Raw genomic sequence first — 15619 nt, 5'->3', positions numbered from 1 at the left:
CAATATGGAAAAATAAAGTACAATTCTTGTGTGGAAGAGTACTTGGTTTGCTTGCTTGCTTGTTTAAGACAGATCTCACTATGCAGTTCAGGCTGGCCTTAAACTGGCTACCTAGCCCAGGCTGGCCTTCAATTCATGGTGATCCTTCTGCATCAGCCTCCCAAGTGCTAGGATTACAGGTGTGTGTCACCAGGACAGATCTAAAAGCACTTTGAAACCATACAATTTTATGATACTCACATACAATGTATTTATCATGTCATGCAACTAAAAATATGGGTGCCTGTTGTAACCAAGGACTGTGTCCCCCACAAGATGCACTGGAGTTCCTTTCTAAAGGTGGCAGGTGTGAGGAATTAAGTTTTGATTGGCTTGTGGATGAGAGTCATGACAACGCAACCTCCAATCAACCCCTGCGTCTCCTTAGGGACTCAGGCTCTGCCTACTGGTGTCTATAACTAAGGACCACGGGGCCTGGGGCCTATTCAGCGACCTCTAGCCCGAGATGCTGCTGCGCACTGGCAGAGGCCGGAGACCCCAGACCAGACTCCAAGCGGCCTACTGTGCACAGGACGCCAGCTTAATTTTTCTTTTGCATTTGTTTGCTTTAGTCAAGGTGTACACTTACTGAAGACAGAAAAGCAATCCACTCTGCAGGGCAAGAGCAGGCTGGCGAGAAGGCCCCCAGCGGCTCCCAGGATAAGGGGCAAGGTCTTTTGTGTCTAGAACTCCCAAACTGGCTTTCCCTGCGAGCAGAGAAGTTGGGGGGACAGTGGACCCATCAACCACTCACTTCCGGTGCCAGGTTAAAACTGGTCCCACAGAGATGCTAAGCTGCTTCCTGGCTGTATGCAAATGAAGGATCAGAACAGTGTGTATTGATTGGTTGTGCCCATATGCAAATGAAGGATTGAAAACTGCGCTTTTCTGATTGGTCCACAGTGGTCCCCTAGTCCTCTCATTTTAGAATAGGACTCTGCATGCCAGGGTAACTTCCGGAAGCAGGGCCTTTCCCATCTGCCAATGATCAAGTCATCTCAAGGTCCCAGGGGAAAGGCAGCTGCACCTGGGGGGGGGGGGGCCGTGGGAAAGGGGTGAGTAACCCGCCAACACACGTGGACAGACAGACCGCCGAGGACGTGGCCTGCAGTCAGGAGCCACCACTGCCTGCTGCCCACTCTGGACCTGCACGCAAAGCCCCCAGAAGCTTCCCCACTCCCAGAGGCTTTTGCTGCTCCTGCCTGGCCCAGAGAGACTCCCCACCTTCGAGCCTGGGCCACTGCCCAAGGCTGGGCCGCAATCCCCACTTCCGAGTCTCTAGATCACATCTGTATTGGTGCCTCAACGACCACCAACCTGAGGCCAGGAGCGTGTCCTTACCAGGTCTCCACAGTGCCTGGCTCTGTGCTGCAAATGCCTAACCTGGCACAGTGGCACGCACCTGTCATCCTAGCCCTCAGGAGGCTGAGGCAGGAGGATCACCACTAGTTCAAGGCCAGTTTGGGCTACACAGTGAGTTCAAGGCCAGCCTAGGCTACAGAGGGAGCCCCACAAACTAGGCTCCAAGAAGCCCTGCCCCACCCCCACAGCATATGACACCATATGACACCACTGACTTAAACTCTAGAAAATGCAGAGCCGTGCATGGACAGCAGATGGGTGGGTCCCAGGGAGGGGAAGGGCAGGAGAGCCCAAGGAGGGGGCCGTGGAGGGGAAGGGAGCCCGGCACCATCTCCCCTGCTAGCTCAGTTCCCTGGGTTTGCACACACGACCAAATATTAAATTTCAGTTTGCATAAACCACACCTCTGGAAAGCCAAGCGTCTGTCACTTCCGCACCAGCGCAGCTGTGGGGTAGACCCGTGACAGAGTGCCGGCACACGGGGCTCAAAAAATCAAATCTAATCTTCACAGGGGGCAGGCAATGAGCTAGGCGCGCCCCCCCCCCCATCGTCCACTATAAATGCTCAGTTAAAGAGAAGCGGAACCGCAGAGGAGAGCAGCTGCGGACTGGCGTCCTCCAGCCGTAAAGCACTGGTCCCGGGCCGGGGACTTGGGCTTGGCACTCTGCCCTGCACCTCTGCAGGTTGCAGGCAGCCATAGAGGCTCCCACCTGTAATCCCAGCATTCCAGAGGCTGAAGCAGGAGGGCCACAAGCTGAGCCTAGCCCGGGCAATTCAGTGAGACCCCATCTTAGAAGAAAGAATAAGGGGGTTCGGGGTGCAGCTCGGCACCAAGAGCCTGGGTTCCAAAAAGAAGGGGGTGTGGGCTGCCGGCTGGGGGGCAGCAGCAGCAAGCAGAGGCCGAGAGGAGTGCTCCTCCCCTCGGGGAGGATTGCGCAAGCCGCCCCGCCTGCTGGGCTCTTCCTCGGCGTGGGCAGGGCTCCGGGGAGCCTGCTGGGGCGCCCGGCCTGCGATGTCCCCACCCCACCCGAGGCCGCTGAGCTGCCAGGGCCGGCAAGCCCGGAGGCGGGGTCCCCGGCCCTTGCGATTTGCTTAGGTGGGGAAAAAATGAAGAGCAGCTGGGCCGGGCAGAGCAACACCCCTCAGTGTGCGTGGCGACGGGAACCTGATCTGAGTCCCCGGAGCGTTTTCTAGCTCTGTCACACGTCTTCAAAGGGAAGGGAGCCGGGCACCTGCCATCCTGGCACTTGGGAGGCTGAGGCAGGGGATGCCAAGTTTGGGCCCAGCTGGGGCAACATAGCAACCGAATGAGAACTTGAAAATAAAAGAAATGTAAAAGAGGCCGGGGACCGAGCTGGTGCAAAGGCCCTAGGCCGATTCCAGACCTCACCAATGAAAAAAAGGAAGGAAGAAAACCAGTGGGTGAGGCTGATTTCAACCGGGTCTCAGTGCCTGGGTGTGAACCACTTGCTGTGCCGCTGGGGACCACGGGCCTCTACCTCACCTCATCCGGGGTTCGCTGCTATTTGCAACCCACCAGGGACAGAGCTGCCAGTTGGGAGAAGTGAAGACAGTTCCACAAGCAGTGAAGAATCAGCGGTGACCTGGGCTGGGGCAGAGTCCCCGGCTCCAGGATTCAGAATCCAGCAAGCAGGTGGTGGCCTTGAAAGCCGAGCCCACCCCCGACCCACACTCAGCACAGGGGAAGGAGCTGTTTCCTAAGACAGCGAAGGCTGGGGGCCGGGGGAGGCCTGGGGAGGCACCAGGTGCCTGCAGCCCCCAAAGGCAGCACTCAGGAAGCTGAGACAGGAGGGTCACCATGAGTTCCAGGCTGGCCTGAACTGTGTAGCAAGACCCTGCCTCAAACAAAACAAAAACAGACGCAGAGCTGTTTCAATCCTAGCAAGCTTTGTCTGAGCAGTCAGAAAGCTCCCTCACCGCAGGGCAACTTTCCTGGGGACTGGATTTCTCCATATGGAAATACAAGGTAAAACAGTTCTCCTGGGGCACAGGCATTCAGGTCTGTCACCCAGTGCTTGGGAGGCTGATGAGGCAAGAGGGCTGTCCTGAGTTCAAGGCCAGCCTGGGCTGCCCCAGCACCAAGGGCTTAGCTCCCCACCGGCTCTGTGAGCCGCACCCGAGGTGCTACGTGGTTCTTTTTACAAAAGCTGCCCACCCAGAGGCTGCTCCCGCATCCAGAGCCACAGAAACATCTGCTGCCTTCCTCCCTGCCTGACCGGGCCTGGGCCAGGCGCCTCCCAGCCCTCTGGGGTCCCGGCTGCTCCCCCATACTCAAGTCTCACCCCGATTTGGTTAAACGTGACGACTGAATCATCTGGTTTCCAAGCAGCTAAAATAACTCAAGAAAACAAAAACGCATCACTTTTCACACAGAAAGCTCAACCGCCCAGGGCGACGCACTCACTCGTCCCCAGTGGCCCGGGAAGCAGCACGGTGAGGGGCATCCCACGCTCTGGTCCCAAATCCACGGTTCCCAAGGACTCGGCCCCGATCCTGGGCAAATCCTCTCCCACCAGGCTGGGCCGGGTCTCTGTCACAGGGTGAGGACCCAGTCTGGATCCCCACCAGCCACCACTGGCCATCGCTGTGAACTCCTGTCCAACTGACACATCCTGGCCCTCAGGGAGGCTGAGGAGGACAGTCCTGGCAAGTTGCAAGCCTGGCTGCACCATGGGTCGGAGACCACCCTGTCTTCCAGGACACAGCACCTCAGCGTCTTCGAAGCAGACCACATTGAGGGGGACAGTGTGACTGTGTCCCCCTGACACCTCACCCCACCTCAGGGACAGACACTTCCAGATGGGAGGAAGCTGAGGTCTGCAGAGCGTCCCTGTGTCCAGGCTTCGGCCCCACATGTCCACCTGGAGCCCCGAGCCACCTCCGCCGGGACCCGACGCCAGGAGCCGCCCATCCCCGGTGTCGCCCCGGGCTGGGACAAACGCTCATTCTTAGTGGGAAACAATGCGTCACATGTCCCAGCCGCCACGACCCGCGTCACCCATCTGATGTCCACCCGCCCGGACACCAAGGCCAGCTGGTGATGCCGCGTGGCTGCTGCCCACAGCTTCCTGCCTCTTCCTCAGGACACCATAATTCTTATCAGCGAGTTGGTCGCGCACCCCGCTGTCCTGAGGCCCGCGCCTGGCGGGTCCCCAAGCCCGCAGGAAGGTAAGACAGACTTGTGACGGAGACAGGCCGGCCTGGGAAGCCCAGCGACCCTCCTGCCTCAGCCTCCCGGGCGCTGCCTGCCTCCCTCCTCGGACAGCGCCCAGCCCGAGGCTGAGGAAGCCGCCCTGCGCCAACCGGGCTGCGTTTCCCCAGCGAGGACGCAGCAGAGGCCGCGCGGCGCCTCGCTCCACCTCGGGCTCCAGCAGGCGCGGTCCCCGCCCGTGCCCGGCCCCACTCACACGAGCGCCGCGGCGCAGGGCGCCTGGCCCCAGGGGCAGCCGGGCCGGGCCTGCACGAAGCTCTCGCTGCCGTCCAGCACCGCGCAGCTCACGTTCCTGCTCACGATGTGCGCGCAGCGGTTCCTGCGGGGACAGAGGGCGGGTCAGCCGGCCGGGCGGACGGCGGGGCGCGGGCAGCGGCCGGGGCTGGAGCGCGCGCGCAGGGAGGCCGAGGCGGGAGGGTCCGCTCAAGCGCAGCCGGGCCGACTCAGACCCGGTCCCCGAAGCGAGCTTGCGCGGGGCCCTGGGTTCGCTCGGGGTACCACAGGAAAGGAGGAGGAGAGAGGGGAAGGAAGGGGAGCCGAGCGGGGAGCAAAGCCGCGGAGAGCGCGCAGGCCGGCCGGGACCCGCCGGGCGCCGCCCTCACCTGCGCCCCGGCTGCGCGCCGCCCAGGCTCAGCCCCGCACCGCCCAGCGCCGCGAGCAGCAGCAGCGCCGGGGGCCGCATCCTGGCCGCCCCGCTCCGCAGCTCCCACCGGCCGCGGGGCCGCACTTTAAGCCCGGCGCAGTGCGCAGCGCGCGCCTCCGTCCCGGGCGGCTCCTCCCCCGGCCCCGCCCGCCCTCTCCCGCCCGGGGGCCGAGCCAGAGCCGGAGCCCCGACCGCGCCTCGCGTCCGAACTTTGTTTTCCCTCTTGAGTTTCCTCCCCCGACTGTGGTTTTTTTGAGACCGGGTCTCACCGGGTAACCCGGGCTGGCCTTGACCTCGCGGTGATCCTCCTGCCTCAGCCTCCCGAGCGCTGGCATCATGGGCGCGCTGCACTGCGCCGGCCCGAACTTACTTTCTTTTACAATCAGAGTGAAAGGCACGTACACCCCGCACATCTGGCCCCTACCTGTCGTCCTCGCCCCTTTTTCTGTCATCTGCAAGTTCAAACCCATTTACGCAGGCTGGGCCAGCGCACCCCAGCCTGCCTGTGCCTCTGGCCAGCAAGCTTCTGGACACTTGTCCCTTCGCTTTCCTGCAGGACTGCGCACTCCTGTCACCCGGGGCTGGCGTGGGCAGCGCCGCACTAACGCCTGGACGCAGGAGACTTTCCCGGGAGACTAACTCGACCACGACTCCCTGCGGTCGGTTTTCTCTGGGATGCCAGGGACCGAGCCTAGAGCCGGGGTGCGAGCTGCGTGCCAGGGCCTTGACACTCTTAGTTTTCTTTGACCCAGGGTCTCACAGAGTGATCCTCCTGCCTCAGCCCCCCAGAGTGCTTGGTGGTTCTGGGTTCTGGGTGCATTTCTCGCTGGCTTTGGCGGTTTTCTCAGGGATTCAGATTTGCAGATGAAGCAGGAAGATGCCCTGGGCAGAGGCTTCGCAGGGCCAAGCAGAAAATGAAGCCAGAGCAGCCTCGATGGATGACCATCCAGGCCGAGGCTGAGGTCAGCACCCTCGGAGGAGACCCAAGGGTCGGGGAGGCAGACTCCGTGTAGGGGGCTCATGGGAGGGAAAATGGGCTGTAGTGTGTTCTGTCCACGCTGTGGGCAACCACTGCTATGTCCTCTGGCCAGGTGATCCATGTCTACCCAGCTGTCCACACTGGCAATGTCACCCTCTGCCTGGGCAAGGGTCAGGGTGACACGGTCTCCTGATCCCCATCTTTGCTTCCCAGAGCAGATGTGTCTGCCTCCACCAGGCCCTGTGTGGTGTCTATATCGCTTGTAGTGAGGGGAGTGAAGCCTGAGCCTGTGGCCCCCGCATGCTGGGAGGCTGAGGCAGGAGGATCCAAGGTTCTGCTCAGCCTTGGCAATGCAGGTCTTGTCTCAAAATGGAAAATAAAACGGGGCTGAGTACAAGCCCCAATACGAAAGAAAAAGAAAAAAGAGAACTCCCTAAAGCAGTTGTGGTGGAGCATTCCTGTAATCTCAGTACTCAGGAGGCTGAGGCAGGAAGATTGCTGCTATAAAGTGAGCTTCAGCCTGAACTGCATAGTGAGACTGACCTTGTCTCAAACACACACAGACAGAGAAAGAAAGAAAGAAGAAAGAGAGAGAGAGAGAAGAGGAAGAGGAAGAGAAGAGAGGAAAGAGGATGCTGTGCAGTGGCTCCCAGTCTTCTTGGCGGGGACCCACTATGACCAGGCGGGGTGACCCCAGGAAGCAGGCACCACTGCCTGCCCGTGTGGGGTGCAGCCCGGGGCAGGGCTGGATGCTTGGAGGCCGAGGAGAATCCACAGCCCCCTGCCCACTTCGAGGCCCCTGCCCTGAGTGTCACCCAGGATCTTCGGAGCCCGCACCTGGTGCGGTCTCTAAGCTGCCTTCCCACCCCGCAGCCATCACTGAAATTATCTTTGCCGAAAGCCACGCGCAGTGGTGCAGGTCCAAGAGCCGGCACTGGAGGCTGAGGCAGGAGGACCGCCGGAGCCAGAGGCTGCCTGGGCTGCGGAGCGGGACCCTGTCTCAGAAACAAGACAAAGCCCAAGCCCAGCGCCACCCCCGGCGCCACAGTGCTGGGTGCCATGCAGTGCCCGCTCCCGTAGCCTGGGTCTCAGGACCTGAGCTGCCCGGGAAGGAGCCACTGGAGGCTGCACCCACCCCGCACTGAGCCCCTGAAACCACACTGGAGAGCAGAGGGGAGGGGAGGGGAGGGGAGGAGAGCTTTAGTTTGCCCTGCATGAAACAGGTAACAGTGGGGCGGTGCTCTGAAGCAGGGTCCAGCTGAGGAGCCCAGGCTGTGGACCCCAGCGATCCTCCCGCCTCAGCCTCCCGAGTGCCAGATGACGGGTGGCACCACCATTTTGCCGGCTTGCTGTACAGCGATATGGAGTCCATCGCAAGGGGACTAACAGGAGAGGCTGCGTTGTCCACAGTCAGGGAGGCTGGGGAGATGGTGGGGCACAGAGGGGTGGCACTGGGAGGGTGGGGGTGGGGGCGTCAGGCCGGGCAGGGCGAGCCTGTAGGTGGGTGGAGGGGGATGGCAGACTGGGCATGAAAGCTGGGGCCGGACTCCCGGCAACCAGGGAGGCCGAGGCAGGAAGATCAATGAGACCAGGAGCACAGCCTGGACAACATGGAGACGCTGTCTCAAAGGCCAACGAGAAGTGGGTGCAGGCTGGTGGTGTCGCACAGAGGCAGGGCCCAGGCCCAGCCCGGTGGTGCCTCTTCCAAGTGAGAAGTCGCCAGAGAGTCGGCCGTCCGGGCAGTGGGGCCAGCGCCAGGCCTCCTTTCTCATCCGGAGCCAGGGACGCCATGTCCCCCGGTCCCCGTCATGTTTTCAGTCTCCTTTCATCTTGAGAGGCGTCTGGATTTGGTTACAGATGTGCAGGGCACCTCGGTCCAGGCCCAGGCAGTGAGGACGGTTGCTTGGGGGCGCCTGGCCTCGGGCCAGCTCCTCCCCATCCTGTGTGACTTCTCCATCTTTTTATTATGAGTTGGGGTTTTTTTTGTTTCTTGGAGGTAAGAGTCTTGCTATGTAGTCCAGCCTGGCCTTGAGCCTGCGGCACCCTCTTGCCTCGGCCTCCTACGTTTCATGCACACCGCGCCCGGCCTCAGTGATGAAGCATTTGAGACTCACTAGCTGGTGAAATGGGGTTTCCTTTTCCCCACAGCAGGGACTAAACCCAGGGCTGCTGCAGCACTCAGCTGCATTCGGGCCCTTTTCTACTTCCAGGTTGAGACGGGGTCTCACTAAGGGGCTCGGACTGGCCTCCAACTGGGATCCTCCCGTCTCGGCCTCCTGACTAGCTAGGACCACAGGCGTGTACCACGGTGCCTGGCTCCAGCAGGCATCCGGATGGGCCTCCCTGGGCTCGGGCTGCTCAGTTTAGAGTTAATAACCAGGCACCTAACTGCAGCAGCCCTGAGACCCACCTGGAGGTGGACAGGTCGGCCGGGCGGGGTCCTGGGTCCTACTGTCTCAGGCGCTGGAAACACAACCCCAAGGCAGCGCACACAGCAGGTTCCGGGCACAGGGGCCTCGGCATCTCTGGGCCTCCAGCGAGCTCGGGTTTCAGGCTGTTATTAAAATCACAGGGCTGTTTCGCTTCTCACTTGCCCCAAGGCCGAGTCCTCTGAGGCCCTGTGAGGACCGCGTGGTGCCAGGACTCCGGGGGAACAGGAAGGACGGCTCGGCCTGCGACCCCCTCTCTCGGGGACCTGAGTGGCCCGGCTGGCATCTGTGGGTGCTGGGGTTCTCATGTGCACTTTTGTACACGAAGATGACTTCGTTAGTTTTTGCTTTGGTTGGGCTTTTTAGATGGGTCTTACTATGCAGCCCTGGCTGGCCTGGAACTCAGAGCTAGCCTCCTGCCTCAGCCTCCCAGGTGCTGGGATTCCAGGTGTGTGCCACTGTTTCTGACCCTGGTCGGCCTAGCTGCTGACCAGGGCTGCGCCCCTGGCCTCTTTGTCCAGCCTTGGCCCCAGATCCCTGTAGGATGAAGCCTCGTGGGGCCTGACTCGCCCAGCTCTAGGCTGAGCAGAAGCAGCTGGTGAGGACGGGTGCACAGGCGAGGAGGCGCAGTGCACCCCAGGCTCCCCTGCCGCCCTCCGCCCCCCACGCTGGCTCTCTCTGTTCCCACTGTCGACTTTTACTCTGCTCTGGCTTTCCCACAGGTCACTCACGGTCCCCTTCTCCGTGGCCGAGCAGTGCTGCACGTGTGACCACCTCATCTGCACCCTTTCCTCTGTGGATGGACACGCGGGCTCCTGTGCTGTGAGGACCACAGCTCCCATCCTCAAGTTGGGTTTTCCTTTTAGAGACAGGGTCTCTCTGGGTCACTACATTGACCAGGCTGGGCTCCCATTTCAGAGCCTTCTGCCTCAGCCTCGCGGAGGGCCCAGTCTGACCCTCTGGCAGATGTAAATGAGTTGAGTGGACACAGTGTGAGGAGTTCTCCTTGCCTCTGTCAGCTCTCACACACCTCCAGGACCTGAACCAGAGGCCCTCCCACCTCGTCCCCGTCCCCAGGGAAGGGCCATTTCCAGACCCTGCAGCCCACAACAGCCAGAAAGCAGCGTCAGCCTGTGTCATGCCAAGGCCAAGGTGTGAGCTGTGGCACAGGGCCTGAGGGACCAAGGTCCTGGTACTGCCCACGGCTCCAGCCAGGCCTCTGCAAGGCAGACCCGCCGATCACTTTGGTTGGCTCCAGAGGCCCAGGGAGATGGAAATCAGTGAGCTCTTGCACCTCTCCTCTCCTGTTTTTTGTTTGAGTCAGGATCTCACGATGTAGCCCAGGCAGACATCACATCAAATTCCCCGAGATCCTCCTGCCTCAGCCTTTCCACTGCCGGGCTCAGGTTTCTCTGGAAATGCAGGCTCCAGTGAGCGGTCTCTGCAGGGCTCTGAGTGGCTTTTGGATTTCTCAGCGGTGTCTGGTTGGGGCACCCACAGGTCTGGTAGGGCAGAGCTGTCACTCGAGCAAATGGCCTCTGGTAACCCTGTACTCTGTGCTGCCAGGAGGCCCTCAGAGACTCAGCACAACCAGTACTTACCGTGGGTTGCCTCAGGGAGAGTCAGTACTTAGCAACTCTCACTGCGGCAGGGCCGGGACTGGCCTCAGCGAGACAGCGAGTACTAGCGAAAAGGCAGCCCAGCGCCCCAGCTGGAGAGCCCGCAGGCGGGGAAGTGGGCATCAGGTTGCACTGCTGGGGTCTTGCCTACTCAGGAGGCTGAGGCAGGAGGGCCTCAAGGTCGGCCTGGGCCACACAGCAAGGCCCTGTCTCAAAGCAAAGACAAACAACAGGCCGCTGAATCTGGAAACAGATCCAGTTTGCCGAGAAAAGCCCACGCAAGGAGGGCTGCAGTGCCCTCTCCCCTTCTTGCTCCAACCCAAGCCCCAGGCTCAGGCAGGTGCTGCCCTCTGTCCCTACTGCTGCCCCCTGCCCAGGCCTCGTCAGGGGTGCAGGCCCAGCATTTCCAGCAGATGTGGTGGCACACGCCTGTGATCCCAGCACTGTGGGAGGCTGAGGCAGGAGGATCTGTGTGAGTGTTCCTCACTGGGACTCGGGACCAGGACCAGACAGTGGCTTCCGAGCACAGCACTGAGTTCTGCCGGCCATGCTGGGCGATGCAAGCTGTGGAGTTCTGTTCTGCTCCGAGAGACTGCCCTGGTGTCAGTGCCACGTTCACAAAAGCAAAGTCCTCAGGTGCACTGTCCTCGACTGTCCTAGAGTCCTCACTGCCATGTGCAACTTGACTCCCTGAGTCACTTGCCCAAGTCACTCAACAAACACGGAGCAGGAACAGAACTCGGTTACCAAACCAGGGATGGCTACAGTGAGTTTAGGCCCAGCCTGGGCCACATTGGGAGGTCCGTGCCTCAAAAACCCAAACCCAAATGGAACAGAAAGAGGCGGCCACCTGCTACTTGTCCTGGGCGAGGCTGGCCTGGACTGGGCTGGGGCCTGGCTGCTGCTTTTTCGAGGGGCTGGGTCTGCTCATCGGTGGAGAGTAGGGAGCTGCTGCCCTTGTCCAGGAGCCTGGCCACAGTGGAAGGTCCTTCGCTCCCTCCCTCTGCAGGCACAGGCCGGGCTGTTCAGGGAGAACGAATGAACGCAATCATAGGCAGGCAGGTTGACTTTCAAATTATCTAGGAAAGCAGGGATCAGGGATCTTACAGATGCAGCCACAAGCTGGGTGTGGTGGTACACGAGTGTAGTGCCGGCACTCTGGGAGGCTGAGGCAGGAAGATCACAGGTTTGAGTTCAACCAGGGCTACTCAGTGAGACTGTCTCGAAATAAAAAATAAAAAGGGCTGGGGATGCAGTGCAGCGTGAAGGCACAGGGTCCAGACAGAGCATCGATGTGGCTTGGAAGCCTAAAGCGATTGGCTACCCTGGAAAACCACAGAGCCCCTTCCAGGCCGCTGAGATCACCATTTCCGTAGATCGCCCAGAGCACATGTGATCTTTTCTTTGGAGACTGGGTCTTAGCAAGCTCGCCAGCATGGCCTCAAGCTCACGAGCCTCCTGCCCCAGTCTCCTGAGGAGCTGGGACTGCAAGTGCAGCCAATGTGCCCAACTTCCCATCTTCCCTGTTCCCGACTAGGCTTTTGCTTGTGACAGGGTGTCCTTGAACTCATCAGTCCTCCTGCCGCAGTTTACCAGCCCTGGGGTTTTAGGCACATGCCCCCATGCCCAGCCCTGCTGGGGACCACCCTGGTCCAAACCTTCAAGAGCTCATGGTGGGCAGTAGTCCTTTCTTGCTGGTTTGACTCGTATGACTTTGTTCGAGGCGCATTGTTTGGCCCCTCTCAACCCCATTCCTTTACATGGCTACGTAGTGTTCTATTCCTCTGCACCCTGATGGACCCCAGGTTCTCTTCACTCCTGGACAACTGTTTCTGTAGACATCTGTGCCCTGATTTCCATGGGGAAGGACTAATGTTTTTATTTCTCTCAGGTTTATGCCCAGGAAGCAAACAGCTTGCTCATTTGTTTCAGAAACTCCCACATCACTTTCCAAAATGACCGATCTGCTTTACACTGCCCCAGGGACACGCCAGGGCTCTGGTTACCACGCATCCCGGCGCACACTTCCAAGGACACCTTGTTTTGGTCCCAGCTGCCCAGCAGGCGGGAAGCTGTGCCTCATCGCAGTTTTTGTTGGTACTTCCTGATGGCCAGTAAGGCCACACACTGGGCACTTCCATCCCTTTTGGGAAAAGTCTTACTTCTTGAGTGGTGAGGGCCTTTGATATATTCTTCCCTGGTGCCCTGGGCTTGCACTCTCTCATTAGGCTGGTTGTCTCCCTACCTTCTTTGAATCAAAAGACTCGACAGCTTGGGTGGAGCCCAGCTTCCCACTCTCCTGTTGTCTAGGCCTCTAGCATCATTTCGAGAAACCCGAACTCAAAGCCATGAGGATTGAGCCCCGCTTTCTTCCTGAGAGCTTTGTTTGCGGTCTGATCTTCGTACGGTGTAGGGACCAAGCTCCCTTCCCTACACGGTTCATGTGACGTGTCAGAATTCCTGCTCCGGCTCTTGCAGCTCATCCTCCTGCCTCCTCGTGCCACCAGGGCTGCTGTCTTGGTCACACTGCTGCTTCCTCCTGCACCCTGGAACTGGAGACATAAGCGTTCCCTCCGCGGCTGGCATGGCCTGCTGTCCAGTTTCCTGTGCTTCTCCAGGACCCACAAGGCCAGCTGATGGCTGCACATGTCAGGACCTGGGGGAATGCACTCTTCCCACTCATGGCCACAGACGTCTGCTTGTTCAATCTTTAATGTCATCCAGAGTGTCCATTCTCAGTCTAAGTGTTTCCATCCCTCTGCTAAATTTATTTTCTTTTTTGGTCTTTTTCCTTTTTATCGGTACCGGGGATCGAACTCATGACTGCCTGCTTGCAAGGCACGCGCTTATGCCACTGAGCTACACTTCCAGCCCTGCTAAATTTATTCTTGTTTTATTCCTTTTGGTGCTACTTATTTCACTTTGATTTTCCTTGGAATCATATGGAACTGCAGCTGATTTCTGTGTATTTATCTTGTGTCCTGCTACACTGATGAGCCTGTTTGCTAACTCTGAGTTTTAGTGGTGGCAGCTCAGGGTTTTCTATGCACAAGATCATACCACAGGAAGCAGAAACGGCTGGGTTCCTCCCCAGCAGGGCTGCCATTTACTTTGCCTAACCGCCCTGGCCACAGCCTCCTGACCAGAAAGAGGGCCGAAGCTGCCTGGCTTCAGACAGTGGGAAAGGTGCCCGGTGTTACACCAGGAAGACAATGCCAACGTGAGGCTCTCACCGGCGCCCTGCACAAGGCCAAGAAAGGGCCTCTTCGCCACTCTAGGAGTTATGGCGAAAGGGAATGCATTCTGTTAGGGCCTTTTTTGCATCTATGGAAATGTATTTTCCTCATTCTATTGATATGACATTGATTTTTACATTTCCCACCAGTAGCATATAAAAATGGCATTCAACTTTTTTACGAACAAGTATCATGTGACAACTCAACTAAAAGTACAGTGGAAATAATCCCATCTGCACAACTAAATCATGGAGTTAAGGGTAACAGCAATGCACAACACAGTTGACGTGGCAGTGCACACCTGTGACCCCAGCACCCTGGTAGGCTGACAGAGGACTGCAAGTCTGAGGCCAGCAACTTGTTGAGATCTTCTCAAACAAAACAAAACAAAACAAAAGGTGGTGGTGGTGATGGGGCCCTGCAGCCTGGCACAAAAGCCCTGGGTAAATCCCCAGCACCACCCAACCAAACCAAACCAAAAACTTAACCTTTCTTGCCACTAATATTTCAATAACCTATTATTATTTTGAGACAGTGTCTCACCATGTAGTTCAGGCTGGTGATCCTCCAGCCTCAGCCTCCCAACTGCTGAAGATTATAGGCATGCACCAGCATGCTCAGCTGGGCATTAATATTAACAATTCTTAAGAACCAATTTTGTTTAAAATCATCTGCAGTGCTGCATAGGCCACAAGTGTCAGCGTCTAGAATTTAAAAGGTCCTATATAGAAAGTAACACTTGGAGGAAATGTGGGCTGCTTTTACTGTGGACAGGGCCAAATGTGGAAGTGAAACGGATGAGCCCAGTGTGCACAGGGCCAGCTCCAAGCCCAAGGGCACTGCCTCTCCCTGTGAGGAAGTGTCGGGCTTTGTGTGGCTGGTGACGGCCTTCACCTGACGTCACACGGCAGGGACAGTGGCGGGGCCTGCCATTCCCAGTGACAGTCTATTTTTTCTTTCTTTTTTTTTGGTACCTGGGATCGAACTCACGACCTTGTGCTGGTCTGGCAGGTGCGCACGCCCAGTCACGTTCTTATACAATAAAAGTCTAGAACTGAATCACACAAAAACATTAAAGAAAAAAAAGGTCCAAATAAATATGCTGGGTGTGGTGGCAGCACTTGGGAGGCTGAGGCAAGAGTATCATTGCAAATTCAAGGCCGGCCTGGGCTACATAGTGAGTTCCACGCCTGTTAAAATGTGGCTTAACATGGATATCAGTATTTGGTCAAATGTAGAAAAGGACATTACTTTTAGTATGCCGAGAAAAACCTTCTGACAAGTCTGTGAAAACAGAAAAGCGTTAGTGCAATTACCAGATTTCTCTGTGGCCCTGGGCAGTGAACCGAGGCCTTGCACTGAGCTACATCCTCAGCCTCAGTTTAGCTGCAAACAGTGTCTCGTTAACAGCAAGTTGCCTCAGCCTTCCAGAATGACAGGATTACAGATGCTCACCACCAGACGTATTCCTTTTGCAGGGCTGGATGTTTGCACCAGGCCTCCCACACACTATGCAAATGACCTACCACTATGCTATAATCCCAGCCCACCGTACATTTTTTTTGTCTTTTTTGTTTTTACCGGTATCAGGGATCGAACTCACGACTGCCTGCTTGCAAGACAGGCGCTTATGCCACTGCCCCCCTCCATACATTTTTTGAGACAGGGTCTCACTTTGTAGTTCAGGGTAGTCTTGAAATCACCATGTAGCTCAAGCTGGCCTAAAACTTGCTGTGATCTTCCTGCCTGAGCCTCCCAAGTACTGGGTACAGGCATGCAACACCATATGCTTTTTTTAATTTAAAAAATTTTTTGGAAAAGAAGGACTTGATATTTTGTCCAGGTTGGTCCTGAACTCCTGGATTCAGCTCATCCCTCTTCTCAGCCTCCTGACGCTGGGGTACATTGCTTACCTGGCAAGGGTGGAGAAACTCCACCAATGGGCATAAATACTAAACCCTTGTTTTGTTGACAGAATTACTTCTTTCCATTATTATGCAGATGAAAAAATTATAGATATAGGCTCAATGCTACAAATCAATTGATCCTTTCAAATAAAACTGACATTAGTCAAACATG

The 15619-nt window shown here is 57.7% G+C and overlaps 1 protein-coding gene and 1 long non-coding RNA gene across 2 annotated transcripts in view; one reads left to right on the top strand and one right to left on the bottom strand.

Annotated features, from left to right (window-relative positions):
* Emilin2 (elastin microfibril interfacer 2) overlaps positions 1–5410 on the bottom strand; it is a 22338-nt gene extending 16928 nt beyond the window's left edge. Inside the window, exons 1-2 of the mRNA XM_003464447.5 lie at positions 5237–5410; positions 4831–4953 (exon numbers count right to left, since the gene is read on the bottom strand). Coding sequence (XP_003464495.2) covers positions 4831–4953; positions 5237–5316 — 203 coding nt within the window. The 5' untranslated portion in view covers positions 5317–5410. The remainder of the gene's footprint in view (positions 1–4830; positions 4954–5236) is intronic.
* LOC134471828 (uncharacterized) lies at positions 3507–15619 on the top strand. Its single transcript, XR_010041519.1, has 2 exons — positions 3507–4591; positions 9408–15619. It is a non-coding gene; the product is annotated as an uncharacterized LOC134471828 (long non-coding RNA).

The sequence above is a fragment of the Cavia porcellus genome, unplaced genomic scaffold, assembly GCF_034190915.1.
Source record: "Cavia porcellus strain 051 isolate PalLab524CR breed Dunkin Hartley unplaced genomic scaffold, mCavPor4.1 scaffold_20, whole genome shotgun sequence".
Taxonomy (NCBI): Eukaryota; Metazoa; Chordata; class Mammalia; order Rodentia; family Caviidae; genus Cavia; species Cavia porcellus.
Note: the sequence above shows the minus strand (reverse complement) of the source record. Positions and strands in the feature narration are given on the sequence as shown.